At 42.3% G+C, this 15,000-nt stretch overlaps 2 protein-coding genes across 3 annotated transcripts in view; one reads left to right on the forward strand and one right to left on the reverse strand.

Moving 5' to 3' along the window:
- Positions 1-4,080: 4,080 nt before the first annotated feature.
- Positions 4,081-12,565, reverse strand: sra1 (steroid receptor RNA activator 1). Of its 2 annotated transcripts, none has more exons than XM_053441109.1 (6): positions 12,376-12,565; positions 11,116-11,223; positions 7,234-7,320; positions 6,996-7,111; positions 5,419-5,527; positions 4,081-5,344 (listed from the first exon to the last, which is right to left on the reverse strand). In XM_053441109.1, the coding sequence occupies exons 1-6, from the start codon at positions 12,398-12,400 to the stop codon at positions 5,151-5,153; spliced, it is 639 nt and encodes a 212-aa protein (XP_053297084.1). In that variant the 5' UTR covers positions 12,401-12,565; the 3' UTR covers positions 4,081-5,150. The 2 variants fall into 2 exon arrangements, with proteins under 2 accessions (XP_053297084.1, XP_053297083.1); XM_053441108.1 differs by having other exon boundaries at positions 6,996-7,156.
- A 691-nt stretch (positions 12,566-13,256) lies between these two features.
- The window catches only part of apbb3 (amyloid beta (A4) precursor protein-binding, family B, member 3), a 7,607-nt gene continuing 5,863 nt past the window's right edge, over positions 13,257-15,000 (forward strand). The window contains exons 1-2 of the mRNA XM_053441110.1: positions 13,257-13,994; positions 14,140-14,219. Coding sequence (XP_053297085.1) covers positions 14,171-14,219 — 49 coding nt within the window. The 5' untranslated portion in view covers positions 13,257-13,994; positions 14,140-14,170. The remainder of the gene's footprint in view (positions 13,995-14,139; positions 14,220-15,000) is intronic.

The following is a 15,000-nucleotide window of genomic DNA, read 5'->3' on the forward strand; positions in this document are numbered from 1 at the left end:
ATAGCAACTAGTCTATAAAAATAGCAACTAATCTACAAAGATAGCAACTAATCTACAAAGATAGCAGCTAGTCTACACAGCTAGCAGCTAGTCTACAAAGATAGCAACTAGTCTATAAAAATAGCAACTAGTCTATAAAAATAGCAACTAATCTACAAAGATAGCAACTAGTCTACAAAGATAGAAGCTAATCTACAAAGATAGCAGCTAATCTACAAAGATAGCAGCTAATCTACAAAGATAGCAGCTAGTCTACAAAGATAGCAACTAATCTACAAAGATAGCAACTAATCTACACAGCTAGCAGCTAATCTACAAAGATAACAGCTAGTCTACACAGCTAGCAGCTAGTCTACAAAGATAGCAGCTAGTCTACAAAGATAGCAGCTAGTCTACACAGCTAGCAACTAATCTACAAAGATAGCAGCTAATCTACAAAGATAGCAGCTAGTCTACACAGCTAGCAGCTAGTCTACAAAGATAGCAACTAGTCTATACAAATAGCAACTAATCTACAAAGATAGCAACTAATCTACAAAGATAGCAGCTAATCTACACAGCTAGCAGCTAGTCTACAAAGATAACAGCTAGTCTACACAGCTAGCAGCTAGTCTACACAGCTAGCAGCTAGTCTACAAAGATAGCAACTAGTCTACAAAGATAGCAGCTAGTCTACACAGCTAGCAGCTAGTCTACAAAAATAGCAACTAATCTACAAAGATAGCAACTAGTCTACAAAGATAGAAGCTAATCTACAAAGATAGCAGCTAGTCTACAAAGATAGCAGCTAATCTACAAAGATAGCAGCTAGTCTACAAAGATAGCAACTAATCTACAAAGATAGCAGCTAATCTACACAGCTAGCAGCTAGTCTACAAAGATAGAAGCTAATCTACAAAGATAGCAGCTAATCTACAAAGATAGCAGCTAGTCTACAAAGATAACAGCTAGTCTACACAGCTAGCAGCTAGTCTACAAAGATAGCAGCTAGTCTACAAAGATAGCAGCTAGTCTACACAGCTAGCAACTAATCTACAAAGATAGCAGCTAATCTACAAAGATAGCAGCTAGTCTACAAAGATAACAGCTAGTCTACACAGCTAGCAGCTAGTCTACACAGCTAGCAGCTAGTCTACAAAGATAGCAAATAGTCTATAAAAATAGCAACTAATCTACAAAGATAGCAACTAATCTACAAAGATAGCAGCTAATCTACACAGCTAGCAGCTAGTCTACAAAGATAACAGCTAGTCTACAAAGATAGCAGCTAGTCTACACAGCTAGCAGCTAGTCTACAAAGATAGCAACTAGTCTATAAAAATAGCAACTAATCTACAAAGATAGCAACTAATCTACAAAGATAGCAGCTAATCTACACAGCTAGCAGCTAGTCTACAAAGATAACAGCTAGTCTACAAAGATAGCAGCTAGTCTACACAGCTAGCAGCTAATCTACAAAGATAGCAGCTAGATCCTGGTCAAAGCGAGGACGAACTGATTTCACTTCGTCATATAAAACCTTTTCATCAGAGAACGAAAGAAAAACAACGAGTGAATCAGATGCAGATTACGTCACAAACATGTGACCAGTCATAGGAGGGTGTGCTGGAGTGTCAAAGACAAGTTGGACATGATAGTTCTACAAAACTGAAGCCAAAGCATCTGGATCCCCCCCCCCCCCCCCCCTGGTGGCTGAGCTCATAAACCCTCCTTAACAAAGTAAGATTTAGTGAAAGGGATCAATTGGCAGAAATTGAATATAAAAAAATCCTAGTGATGTTTTCACTTGTTTCATCTAAACCAGTGATCACCAACCTTTTCGAGCCCAGGATCCCTTCTTCATTTCATAAGCCGAGATCTGCCACCATGATATCGTTCAAGAAACCCACTTAGGAGAGTCATACTTATAAGTTTTGTGCAATTTCTGTAAAAGGCTGAATGTACAAGCATTAATACACACAAAGAAAGGCAGTTGTGCAACTTTATCTATTCAATGCACAATATTTACATTAACATCAATTCATATTCAGAGCATCTGTTCAGTGCACAATATTTAGCTTCAGTTCAACAACATGTTCTGCAGAGGAGCTGCTGCTGCAGCACAAAGTGTTCAATGGGCTTTGATTTGAATACGGTCATAAATATGACTACTTGTACTAAAGACCCTTATACTCAAATTAATACCAGTACTATACAGTATGAAGATGTGCATCTTCCGATTCTGCAAATATTTCACAATAAAAACGTTTTTTTGTCAAAATAACGGATTCCATCAACAGAAACGCTGGAGTGCTTTTATTTTGAAACACACAAAGTGGTTTTAACATTTTAAAAATGCGTTTGTGGCATAATTTCAACAGATAAATATTAAAACTCAGGTGAGGGTTAGGGTTAGGGTTAGGGCTTATTTTGTTATTTTTATTCTTCTGTAAAACACAATGTTTATCTTTCTATGACACAAACGTATTTACAACACTTTCCGAACTCGTTTCAAAGTAAAAGCACTCCAGCCTTTCACTTTCTGAATCTTTCATTTGATCTCATCGGGCTTTGATGGCTTTGATTGTTATCGACAGACCGGGAGGTGTGCGCTTCAGACCGTAGAGTCCTGGTGTTTAGTTTAGTACATGAACCGACTTGTTTCAAAAGGAAAGCAGGCGATAAACCTGCAGCTCTGCCGCCGGTAGCTGACACGCTGCCTTCTGAACAACCGACAACCGACACACAGACAACAGACACACAGCTGATCTGAGTCCAGAGAGTTCGGAGATCGACAGTGAAGACTGTGCAATCGACGGGTTGGCGACCACTGATCTAAAATGTACGAATTGTTGTCTTCCCAATAGAATGGGCCTTTGTATTTAAATACTATATATACAAATACTTTATATTTAAATACTCTATATGTACATCAGCAGCGTGTTCTCTCTATTTTTACAGTAGCCACAGACTGGACAAATTAAACCTTGTGAGTTTTTATGACAACTGAAGCTACCTCAGGTTCTCTTTCATGCTTGGAAAGGGGGGGGGGGATGTTCAGCTACAGCACGACACTTCACCACTAGATGTCACTACATTCTACACACTGAACCTTTAAATAAATGTTTGTTCAAGTTTCTGATCAGTTTGGTTTGAATCAGTTATTTGATGATATAAAAACAAGGCTGAGAAAAGTAATTGAAACGATTAAACCCAATTTGTTCCTAATACATCTAACTCAATTCATGAATCACCGACACTCTGATGTGATGGATGGAAAAGTGGCTCAGTGTCTCGAGGTCCAATAACAGGACATTTAAATTCATCACTTTTCTTTTAGCTGAATATTTTATCCAACTCACAATAAGAGCATCAACCACGAGGGAACAAAGCACAACAGGAATCAAGTCAGTTCAATTTTCTTCAAGAGAGACAAACTACAAAGTGCTACTAGTAATTAGTAATAAATATAGTGTTTTTATTTTGTTATTTTGATCCAAGTTGTAGTCAAAATTCAGACGAGACAATATGTATGAAAGTCTGAATCTATATTTTGTTATGGTGCTCAGTCGTTAACGTGAAGTCCAGTCCAGATTCTAAAGAACAGTCTTCTTCTTCATTGTTTGGTTTATTGGCAGGAGGCAAACAACACCAAGGTGCAACACCGCCACCCACTGGATATGTCTCCTCTTCCCCGCTCAGCTTGTACTGGACGGTTCATACCTGATATTTGTTCGAATGGGGAAAGGGAGGGAGAGTGAAGGGGCAGAGAGGGAGTGTTTAACACGAGCAGTATAAAAATATAAAAGACGCCAGAGACGTCCTGAAGTCAGAAAGTTACATCTCTACTGTACCGTTGTCCCCAAGTCCTCAGTGTCAAACATCTGTTCCAGTTTATACAGATGATCCAAAGATCCTATCACAGGAAGAACAGGTTCTGGTTTCATTAAACCAGACTAAAGGTTTCAGTGAAGAGGATCAGCTCATTGGTCAGTTCACACGGTGGAGAAGCTAACGACAGCCACAGAATCAGTGAAGACTCAGAAACAGGAGGTTGTTCTATGAACAGATTCATGTTCAGCATTAATCTTGTTAAAGTCATTTTCATCCTTAATAAGATTTATTGAGGTATTTGAGAATATCGTGACAACGTTTATTTGGATACCAGCAAACAGAGGAATAGAGAGCAATGAATATGGATTTATTTTCTAAGAACTGAATCATGAAGAAGTCGTGGACATTTCAAAGTAAATCGGAGAAACAATCAGGAAACATGATCAGAGAACAGCAGCTCACACAGGAAACAGCTGTCGATACCAATCAAAGCCAATCAAAGCCCCTTGAGTCTAAAGTTTAAAGTCTTAAGTTTAAAGTCTTGAGTTCCCTCTCATCTCTGTTGAGAATGAGCCGTTTGTTTATTTTCATCTGATCCTCCTCTGATCCGCGTTTAGAGAGATCGCTGATAAAACTAATAAGAAGGAATATCGGCCGATAGCGATCGCTAGCCGTTCAACCCGAGCACCTTTAGAAGTGACCATATTTGGAGGAGGGGGTGGAGCCTGACTGAAAGCTCAAGGACACTGCACGCCCTACACCTGCACCCATTGGATGGTACCAGCTGTCAATCACACTGTGGTATCCCCCCCCCCCCCCCAACACATCCAGTGCTTTATGGTCTGTTTGACTCTAAATGATCATAATTCACTAAATGAACATCAGCTGTTTGAAGAAGACGTGAAACTAGAGACTGAGACTCCTGATTGTTTACTGACGTTAGAAAGAGAGAAGTCACTTTCTATGGAAACCACCAGAGGAGTCGCCCCCTGCTGGTCACTACACAGACGACAGGCTTCAGACACTTCAGCATCGGCTTCACTCCCTGGACCTGGAGTCTACATCTGTTTTTATTAGCAGTCTGTGGTCCAGACACCAATAATAGTCTAAAATCCAGAATCCAGATGTTCATGATCCAAATTGCAGAGTCCAGAACAGAAGGGTTTTTGAACAATACATCCATCCTCGTTGAAGTTCCCTTGAGCAAACTGCTGAACCTCCTCCTTCCCTGTGGTTTGAGCTTTGAACCTGAAGTGTGAATGTGAGGATTGTTGCCACCAGGTCCTGAGATGGTTCAAAGGGCCCGAGTCAAGAGACGAAGGAAACCTGCTGCTGAGTCAGGACTGGGAGACAGGCTCCTGGACTGGCTCTGCAGGGTGATGAAGAAGTTGTAGGAGTTCTGGACTCAGATTTCGCGTCTCAGCGATAAGTCGTTTAACGCCAACCATCCACGGAATGACCTCAGTCACATGATCGACCATCAGAGAGCGATGGATCTCATCAGCTGCGTCCCAGTGACCCGACTGCAACTCTGAGAGACAGACAGGTTTCAGGCAGGTGGACAGAGACAGGTGCTGACACTCTCGGGTGAGGTGAGACAGTTACCTTGAGACAGGGCGTCCATGCGTCTCTTGACAGGAACACTCAGCTGACCTGATCTCCAGCCATCCTCCAGAAGGCGGAGCCTTTTGTCCACATCATTACACACCTGATCCTGCAGGTCAAAGGTCACACAGGAGGAGATCTGATTAACAGCCTGATCTTAAACCGGTTCTCAGTCTGGAAACTGGTTTGAAACCAGAACCAGAACACACTGTTATCATAACAATTATAGTTACAATCCCTGGAAAAGAGACACTTAGTTACTATTACAGTCAATGTTACAGTTATAGCTAAAGTTACATTCACTGTTATAGTTACACTTAATTAGTTACTTATAGTTCCTGTAAGTTGTACTTATAGTTACTGTTATAATTACAATTATAGTTGTACTTACTGTTAGTTACAATTATAGTTCTAGTAACTTTTACGGTTCTAGCTCTAGTTACAGTTAGTAACAGTGACATAGGGTTAGGGTTATAATTAAAGTTATAGTTGCTATTATATTTATAGTGAATTTTAGTTACAATCACAGTTAGAGTTGTTATAATTACAGTTATAGTTAGTTATAGTTACAGTTACATTTAAGTATTAGTGACAGTTAGTTATAGCTAAAGCTTTAGTTACAGTTGGTTAGTTATAGTTAGTTATAGTTACAGTTACATTTAAGTATTAGTTGGAGTAAGTTATAGCTATAGCTATAGTTACAGTTAGTTAGTTATAGTTAGTTATAGTTACAGTTACATTTAAGTATTAGTTGGAGTAAGTTATAGCTATAGCTACAGTTACAGTTAGTTAGTTATAGTTAGTTATAGTTACAGTTACATTTAAGTATTAGTTAGAGTTAGTTATAGCTATAGCTATAGTTACAGTTAGTCATTTATAGTTAGTTTTAGTTACAGTTAAGTATTAGTTAGAGTTAGTTATAGCTATAGCTTTATTTACAGTTAGTTAGTTTTAGTTACAGTTACATTTAAGTATTAGTTAGAGTTAGTTATAGCTATAGTTACAGTTAGTTAGTTATAGTTAGTTTTAGTTACAGTTACATTTAAGTATTAGTTAGAGTTAGTTATAGCTATAGCTTTAGTTACAGTTAGTTAGTTATAGTTAGTTTTAGTTACAGTTACATTTAAGTATTAGTTAGTTAGTTATAGCTATAGCTATAGTTACAGTTAGTCAGTTATAGTTAGTTTTAGTTACAGTTACATTTAAGTATTAGTTAGAGTTAGTTATAGCTATAGCTATAGTTACAGTTAGTCAGTTATAGTTACAGTTATAGAATTTACAACCATCAACCACCAGTCATTTCCTGCTCGGCTCCTGTGCATCATAAGGATCTTTATAAGAGAGGTTGTGAACAGAATCATGAACGTAAGTGATGAGATCCTCTGATGGATTCAGGATGGCCTGAGAGTCTAGATCAGGCAGAGAGAGTCCGTGGGGGGGGGGGGGGGGAGCCGAGGTGACGACGAGAGAATAATACTGTGAAGCACCAGCTGGGATCCTTTGACATCTATATTTGAAAGGCTCTTATTGTGAAGACAACAGGAAGTATGTGGAAGTATGATTGGGGTTGAACTCACTCCGATGGTCTGTCGGCAGGCGGCCAGCGCTCGCTTCAACACCAGCACCACTGCTTCCACATCAGGCACGCTCTCTGATTGGCTCCTGCCTGCCTCTTTCGGGGTCATCATTGGTCCTGACGGAGGAAGGGGCGGTGCCACGCAGCCAGGTGGAGGACCAGCTGTATGAGTTCAGAGACGCATCACAATTAAAAAGCATGAAATCACATTCTGCTGCCATGACAACCGCAGCGCTTACCTTTGTGCAGAGGGGGCGGGGCTAAGCCACACTGAGTTGGAGCCAGAGGGTTGTTCGAGGAATACAAAGGGGGTGGAGCTCCTGCACCTGGGGGACAATCAGACAATCAGGATGTTTGAAGCATTAGAGACAGTTCTTTGTCTCTTCAGTGCACATGTGAGTAAGTGATCAGTGAACACGTGATAAGAGAGTGAGCGTCTAGCACAGGGTCGCAACCTTTACTATCAAAAGATCCATTTTCCCCCTTTTCCACTAAATAAAATCATATTTGATGATACAGCTTATAAAGCTTTATTTAAGTTATACTCAGTCTTGTGCCTGTTCACACTTAAAATGAACGAGTTCCCAGTTCCTGTTTTTTCTGGAGGATTCATGTGACGTCCGGTCGTGTGTCTGGTTCTGAACCGATGGAGTCGGATCAGGTCTCGTTTTAACTCTGAGTCCTGAGTGTGAGCGTCTCGTGTCCAACATGTGGACGAGTCCTTTTCATGATGTTTCAATGAGTCTGATAAACTGAGGAATCAAACCAGCACCCAGTGACTTCCTGATCAGGTCCTGAGAACCAGTGATGAGTGTGTGTTAATTCCAGTGAGAGCCGAGTGGAGGAGCAGCTGAGACCAGAGGAACTCAGTGTTCACTTCTACAGAGTCACTGAGCGGCTGCTTTAAGAGAACGAGCTCTGATCTCAATCACTCAAGGCTAAAGTAAGATTCTCTGAGTCCGTTACGTGCTGACGGACGGACGGACTCTTTTTCATTTATAGTTCTACGACCTGTTTGTGCTGAAAAACAATTCACCGCCAGAACAGTAGATGGTGCAACGGAGGTCGAGCTTAGAGAAGCCTACCTCATGAGGTATATAGAAGAAGTCCACGCTGGTTTATTTACGTCCTCCCGGCTCCTCACACACAGTGAACGATGGCAACTAACAGAAAAAGGATGTTGATGACGCAACAGTTTTTGCTGAATAAAGTGACACCCAGCGGGTCAAAATGCTTATGTTATCGTGTCTTAACGCAGCGGTTCCCCGGTCTTGTTTCCAAACTGCGTTGCTAATTTAACAGCTGCAACAGCTTGAAGCTACACGGAGGCAGCTAGCTCCCCCCCCCCAGGTTCCACACACAGTCAGCAGGGACACCCGATACTAGCTACTACCAAGTGTTTGCTTCTAACCTGACGGTGTTTGAGAAACAGTGTCATGAGAGCCGTGGGATTAAAGTCAGCGGGTTTTTGCGCTGTTCCCACCGCAGTTAGCATGGTGGCTAGCCCGCTAGCCCCGTTATGAAGTTTGTTATAACCTCATGTGACCGTACACACATGCTGTAAGTGCTCTAACCAGCCACCGTCAGCCGGACAACGCCAGGGTTTCCCCCAGTGCTTTATAGGCCTGGCGGGCCGCCAGGCTTTTCTCCCCCCCCCGCCAGGCTAAGCGTCGCTTGTAGTGTTGCACGGTGTACCGGTACTAGAAAGGTACCGCGGTACCCTTACGTTAAAAACGATACGGTTTTGCATATTTTTAGTACCGGTACTTCATTGAAATAGCAGCAATCAGAGCGCACTCGCTGCTCCGCTCCCTGTCACTCTGCATGCAGACTGCGAGGGGCGGGGCCACCAGCTCTCACACATGCAGGCGGCCCTCACTCACAGCGAGTGATCTCAGGGGAGACATGGATCTTGCCGACCGTCCTCGGCTTATTGAAAAGAAAGATGCGCGGAGTGAAATCTGGAAATTATCTGGCGCAACCGGACGGAGACATAACAAGTGGGGCGCGCGAACGGGAGGGTGAATGTGCGGCGCGACAAATGCTTTGACGTCCGCATCTCTTTAATGGCGGAGCAGTAAAAAAAGTCATTCTTTCTCCGGAGCCAGGGGCCGCAACCCGCGGCTCTTCAGCCCCTCTGCAGCGGCTCCCTGTACAGTGTTCATATGTTGAACGGTGATGTGAGGGAACGTCACGTTAATTTGTCACGGCTGCTGGTTTTATCATGCTGGCCTGATACGATGCTGATTTGACAAATTAACGTTCACGTGTGTGTTTTTGCGCACTTGGAAAAGTTACACCCCAGTCACTTGAATGTGTTCTTGCCCTATTGCATGTATTCTCGTTTAGGACGTTGATCTAGCTTTCAATTTGGCTGCAAGAACGTAGCTCAGTTCATTGTCAAAATTAAACTCAATTAAGAATTAAGAAAAAAATTAAGAAAACGCTATACATGCTAAATAACCTATAATTTAACTTATGTGTATGCCTGTAGGCTAATACTAATATGAATGCCATTTGTTAAGTGTCCGAAAAGCTGGGCATGAACAAGCTGGTAAAAAAGGGAACCTTACAGATGTTTTATTTATTACTATCAGATAAACCAGTATCGTATCGTATTTGTGGTATCGTATCGAAAGTATCGGGTATCGTGATATTTTGGCAGGTATAGTATCGAAGTCATAATTTTGGTATCGTGACAACACTAGTCGCTTGTTTATTTATTAAAAAAAAAAAAAAAATGTTATGCACCAGAAACATGATACCAAAGACGGCATTGCGCTTTTAACCGCATCTGGTGATACGGTTGAAACCGTAATGGCGACATCTTATGGTCAGTATGTGAACCCATAAGGTAAGAGGTCAGGTGTATTTTCCATCACCTGAACCTCCAAAACACGACCTGTCTCTACCACGCAACAACTTTCACGGAGAAAGGGTAAAAAAACCTTGGACTCTTTCTTTTTCCGGAGTCGGGGGAGCACTGGAGGAGACGGTGAGGCCGCTCTTTCCCCCACGGCCAAGCGGAGAGCATCGCCAGCGAGCCGACCGAGCCGCGGCTCGATGATGAAGCAGAGCCAGAGCTAGTTAGCGCGTATGTTAGCACGTCGGATGTCAGCATTTCGAATGTTAGCATGTCGGATATTAGCACGTCGGATGTTAGCGCGTCGGAGCAGCCTGCTGCGAGCCGCGATGGGAAACATCGAAGTAGCGGATTTAACCCAAAGTTTAACCCAAAGACCTCAGGAACAGGCTGCAGGGGAAAAGCCTAACAGGCTGCCTCCGTATAAAAATAAATGGTCCCTCTGTGGCTGATCCTGACTACAGTAAGGCTCTGGAGGAGTTCTTTCAGAAGCCGAGACGGATCACTTGCAGTGATCCAACCTGCACCCTGTGTAAGAAGTAAAAGAGGTCACACAGCATCAGGCCCTGAGTTCCCTGTTCCCCCTTGGCCATGTTTGCACTTTTTATTTATGTTAATTTATTTTACTTTTAAATGTGACCAGAAATGGCTTGTTTTTTTAGATTCACTTAGATTTTACTTGAAAACGAATTGATAATATTTATTTTTATTTTATTTATTATTTTTTGTGTAAACTGTATTATGTAATGTTAATAAGTATTGTTAATAAATGTCTTACAATAACAATTGTCATAATTTCAAAATTCCTGTCAACTTTTAACTTTTTTTTTTTACAAAAACACGGTCGGCCGCCGGTCGGCTTCTCTAGCGGCCCTACCACCAGGCTTAGCAAGTTTTCTGGGGGAAACCCTGCAACGCCGCTAGCTTAACACACGTGTCACATTAATCATAGAGTCGTAGTTGTGTTTGAGTTTATTGTGATTTAGGAAATGAAACAGGAAGTTTGAGGTCCGGAAATGTCGTTACTTTAGCGGACGTTAGCGGACCAATCACAGCCAAGGGCTATCCGTAGGCTCTCCGCCATGCCGACGTCTAGTTAGAAAAATCAGAGCTGCACGAAAAGCTCTCCGAGGAGCCGGAGAGGAGGTCCCACGGCAAAGAAGGCGGTCCTATCTGTCCGTGTCCGTCTCACACACACACACACACACACACACACACACACACACACACACACACACACACACACAGTGTTTCTCACCTGCAGGTGGCGCTGCTCTCTTGTTCAGAAGGTTCCTTGGGGGGGGGCGGGCTGTCTGAAGGCCATAGGAGAACTGAGGGGGGTCGTTCCACCCCCGCTCCTGGTTACCTTGGCAACACAGACAGATTCTATCTGTCAATCAATCATTGACACTTTGAGCTCAGTCCAACATGTTAACATGATGAGACAACATGTTAATGTCAGGATGTGTCCACTAAACATAGGGGAAGAAAACAACAGGACTAGAGCGAATACATAATAAATAAATAATGAATAATATCAATAATAAATAATGAGAAGTAATAAACCTTCATTTCATTCAAACTATAAGAGGCTGAAGCTTGTGTGTCAAGACAGTTTGAAACACTAGGTGGCGTAAAGACACCGATCTGTTTCTATAGAACCTCACACACTGATCTGTTTCTATAGAACCTCACACACTGATCTGTTTCTATAGAACCTCACACACTGACGTGTTTCTATAGAACCTCACACACTGATCTGTTTCTATAAAACCTCACACACTGACGTGTTTCTATAGAACCTCACACACTGATCTGTTTCTATAGAACCTCACACACTGACGTGTTTCTATAGAACCTCACACACTGATCTGTTTCTATAGAACCTCACACACTGACGTGTTTCTATAGAACCTCACACACTGATCTGTTTCTATAGAACCTCACACACTGACGTGTTTCTATAGAACCTCACACACTGATCTGTTTCTATAGAACCTCACACACTGACGTGTTTCTATAGAACCTCACACACTGACGTGTTTCTATAGAACCTCACACACTGATCTGTTTCTATAGAACCTCACACACTGATGTGTTTCTATAGAACCTCACACACTGACGTGTTTCTATAGAACCTCACACACTGATCTGTTTCTATAGAACCTCAGCCACTGATCTGTTTCTATAGAACCTCACACACTGATGTGTTTCTATAGAACCTCACACTCTGATCTGTTTCTATAGAACCTCAGACACTGATCTGAGAGCCGAACGTCCACCCACCCTGCACTGATCCAAGGTCCGTGAAGTTATTCACACGAACTCTTTACGTTTTGCCTCAAAGTGTAAAAATCATACAATTTGTCCTTTTCTGAACGGAGTTCGTTGAGGTGAAGTTGACAGCTGCGCCGGAAGCTGCGTGTCAGCGTCAGATTTAATGAGTCCTTCAGAACTTCATCAACTTGATCCCCGACATTAACTTCAGTCGTTCGTGTCACGAGCAGCAGCAGCTCACCTGCTGTCACGTACATGTCCTCCATGTTGGATTCCAGCTTCTTCTTCTACTGAGGACGCGAAGCTAACGGCTAACGTGAAAACAGCGTTTAGGCTTTAAGGAAACTTTGCGTCTAAATTAATATTTTAACAAACACGAAACGACGTCGAGCGAACAAGGAAGTGTTCTGTTGACCTTCTGCAACGCCTAATTCACTTCCGTTCTAATTTCAAAATAAAAGAACGTTTTTATTTTGTCGTGTGTATCTATATATATATAAAACGCAGTGCAGTAGACATAATAGTAATTGAGGGGACGTGAATGTCGTTAAATTGCCCCCCCCCCCCCCCCCTCCAATAAACTGAATTGTAAACTGGCCGGATAATAATAATAATTTTGTTATGCTATGACGAGAAGCAAAAGAGATGACTGCAGAGGAATTTATAACATGATCTGGTTGAATTTATAGATAATCATGTCTGTCATATTGTATATAATTTGATATACTTATGTAATTGTATTAAAAAAATAAAAAATAAAATGTAAAGTTATGTTAAATAAACATAATCATGTTTATATTGACAAGCAAACATTAGACTTACAATACAGTATTAAACATTGTTTTAAGTAACAAAATACATAAAAATGAATCTTTTGTGTTAATAGTAGGTTGTGAGATTTACTATTAAATAGTAAATGTTTTTGTACACAATCCTAATTGTAGTAAATACTACGCTTTTATTTTGCAGGAGAACTGGTCTGACTTCCTGTCATGTTTTCCGGGACACGTTGCCGACTGTGTCCTGCTGACGTCATGTAGTGGAGTCAAAGCAGGGGCGTTTCCAGGATGAGACTTTGAGGGGGGGGGGGGGGGGTATATATGTATATATAATCACTGCAGCAGGAGAACATCTGTCTGACTGCAGCAGGAGAACATCTGTCTGACTGAGCAGGAGAACATCTGTCTGACTGAGCAGGAGAACATCTGTCTGACTGTAGCAGGAGAACATCTGTCTGACTGGAGCAGGAGAACATCTGTCTGACTGTAGCAGGAGAACATCTGTCTGACTGCAGCAGGAGAACATCTGTCTGACTGTAGCTGGAGAACATCTGTCTGACTGGAGCAGGAGAACATCTGTCTGACTGTAGCAGGAGAACATCTGTCTGACTGAGCAGGAGAACATCTGTCTGACTGCAGCAGGAGAACATCTGTCTGACTGTAGCAGGAGAACATCTGTCTGACTGAGCAGGAGAACATCTGTCTGACTGTAGCAGGAGAACATCTGTCTGACTGCAGCAGGAGAACATCTGTCTGACTGTAGCAGGAGAACATCTGTCTGACTGAGCAGGAGAACATCTGTCTGACTGAGCAGGAGAACATCTGTCTGACTGAGCAGGAGAGGGGATGACATTAACACATATTGTAGAAACTCAGTCTTTTTGTGAAACATTTTTGAATATAATGTTTTTACAGTGCAGGGCGAACGAGTCAGAGAGGGAGGGGTGATGACATCAGCAGAGGGGAGAGAGGGGGGGAGAGGAGGACAACAGCATCTTTCATCAGAGAGAGAGGAGAGAGAGAGGACGAATGAGAGGAGAGCGAGACGGAGAAAAGATAAAGGAGAAGAAGACAACTGATGGTGTGGACGAACGAAGGACGAGAGACACTTAGACACAGAGACAAAAAAGAGAGAGAGAGAGAGAGAGAGCAGCAGAAGACTTTAACCTCATCTGGGCCTGTGTGTGTGTGTGTGTGTGTGTGTGTGTGTGTGTGTGTGCGATCAGCTGATTGGAACACAGGTTGGAGGGCGGAGCCATGATGGGGAAGGATTACATGTTGGCCATTATCATAGTGAACTATGACGGTAAGACCTCAGGATGTTGACTTGTAAAGAAACGCTGTGGTAACCATGTGATGCTGAAGGAGAAGTCCGTTTACGTTGTGTAGAAAACATCAGAAGAAGAAGAAAACTAGCATGAGAGCTAGCTAACCGGCTACAAGCCACTACCTCCAGCTTTCTACAAACACACGTCAGTAACTCAAAATAACTTCCTGTTTTCACAGGTTAGCATCTGTCACTACGGAGGGGCGGAGCTCAGAGTCTGTCTGACCTGTGATAGGTCACAGAAAGGGCCGGCTCATCGGGGGAACTTGAGCTCTCGACCTTATGATGTCATCATTTGGCTCTTACATTGGACTGGACAGAATATCTTTTATTACAATCGATTCTTTATTTTCACAAAGGACTTTTGTAAAGCACTTTGTAACCTTGTTTAGATAAGTGCTATACAAATCAAGTAGTTATTAATATGATAATCATTAAACTGGACTTCACTAAGCCAACACTGTGCAAAGTGCTGGGAGGTGAAGCAGCGTGTTATGATGCTGGTCCACCTGAGAGTGAAGAGCTGTGGGAGGAAAAGGTCGTGACCTTCAGAGACGAGAAGCTGTGCCCAGGTTTAATGTGAACATGCGTCAGTGCTTTATAAAAATCCACATTTAGCTTCTTAGTGTCTGAATTGATGACTCGACCCCCCCCCCCCCCCCCCCCCCCCAAGTCTCTGGTCATATCACTGCTGATTCAGCGTTTTGTCTTTGACGCTTCATCAATTATTCTGAGTTCCCTGCAAACAGGAAGTGATCAC

This window comes from Pleuronectes platessa, chromosome 15 (genome assembly GCF_947347685.1).
Source record: "Pleuronectes platessa chromosome 15, fPlePla1.1, whole genome shotgun sequence".
NCBI classification, from domain to species: domain Eukaryota; kingdom Metazoa; phylum Chordata; class Actinopteri; order Pleuronectiformes; family Pleuronectidae; genus Pleuronectes; species Pleuronectes platessa.

What these genes read in the sequence shown, in the direction of transcription:
- sra1 (XM_053441108.1), bottom strand. Translation starts at nt 12,400, where the DNA reads ATGGAGGACATGTACGTGACAGCAG. An exon ending in GAGAGCAGCGCCACCTGCAG is followed by an intron (nt 7,321 to 11,115) that starts GTGAGAAACACT and finishes ATTGTCCCCCAG; the next exon opens with GTGCAGGAGCTCCACCCCCT. An exon ending in CCCGCCCCCTCTGCACAAAG is followed by an intron (nt 7,157 to 7,233) that starts GTAAGCGCTGCG and finishes GAACTCATACAG; the next exon opens with CTGGTCCTCCACCTGGCTGC.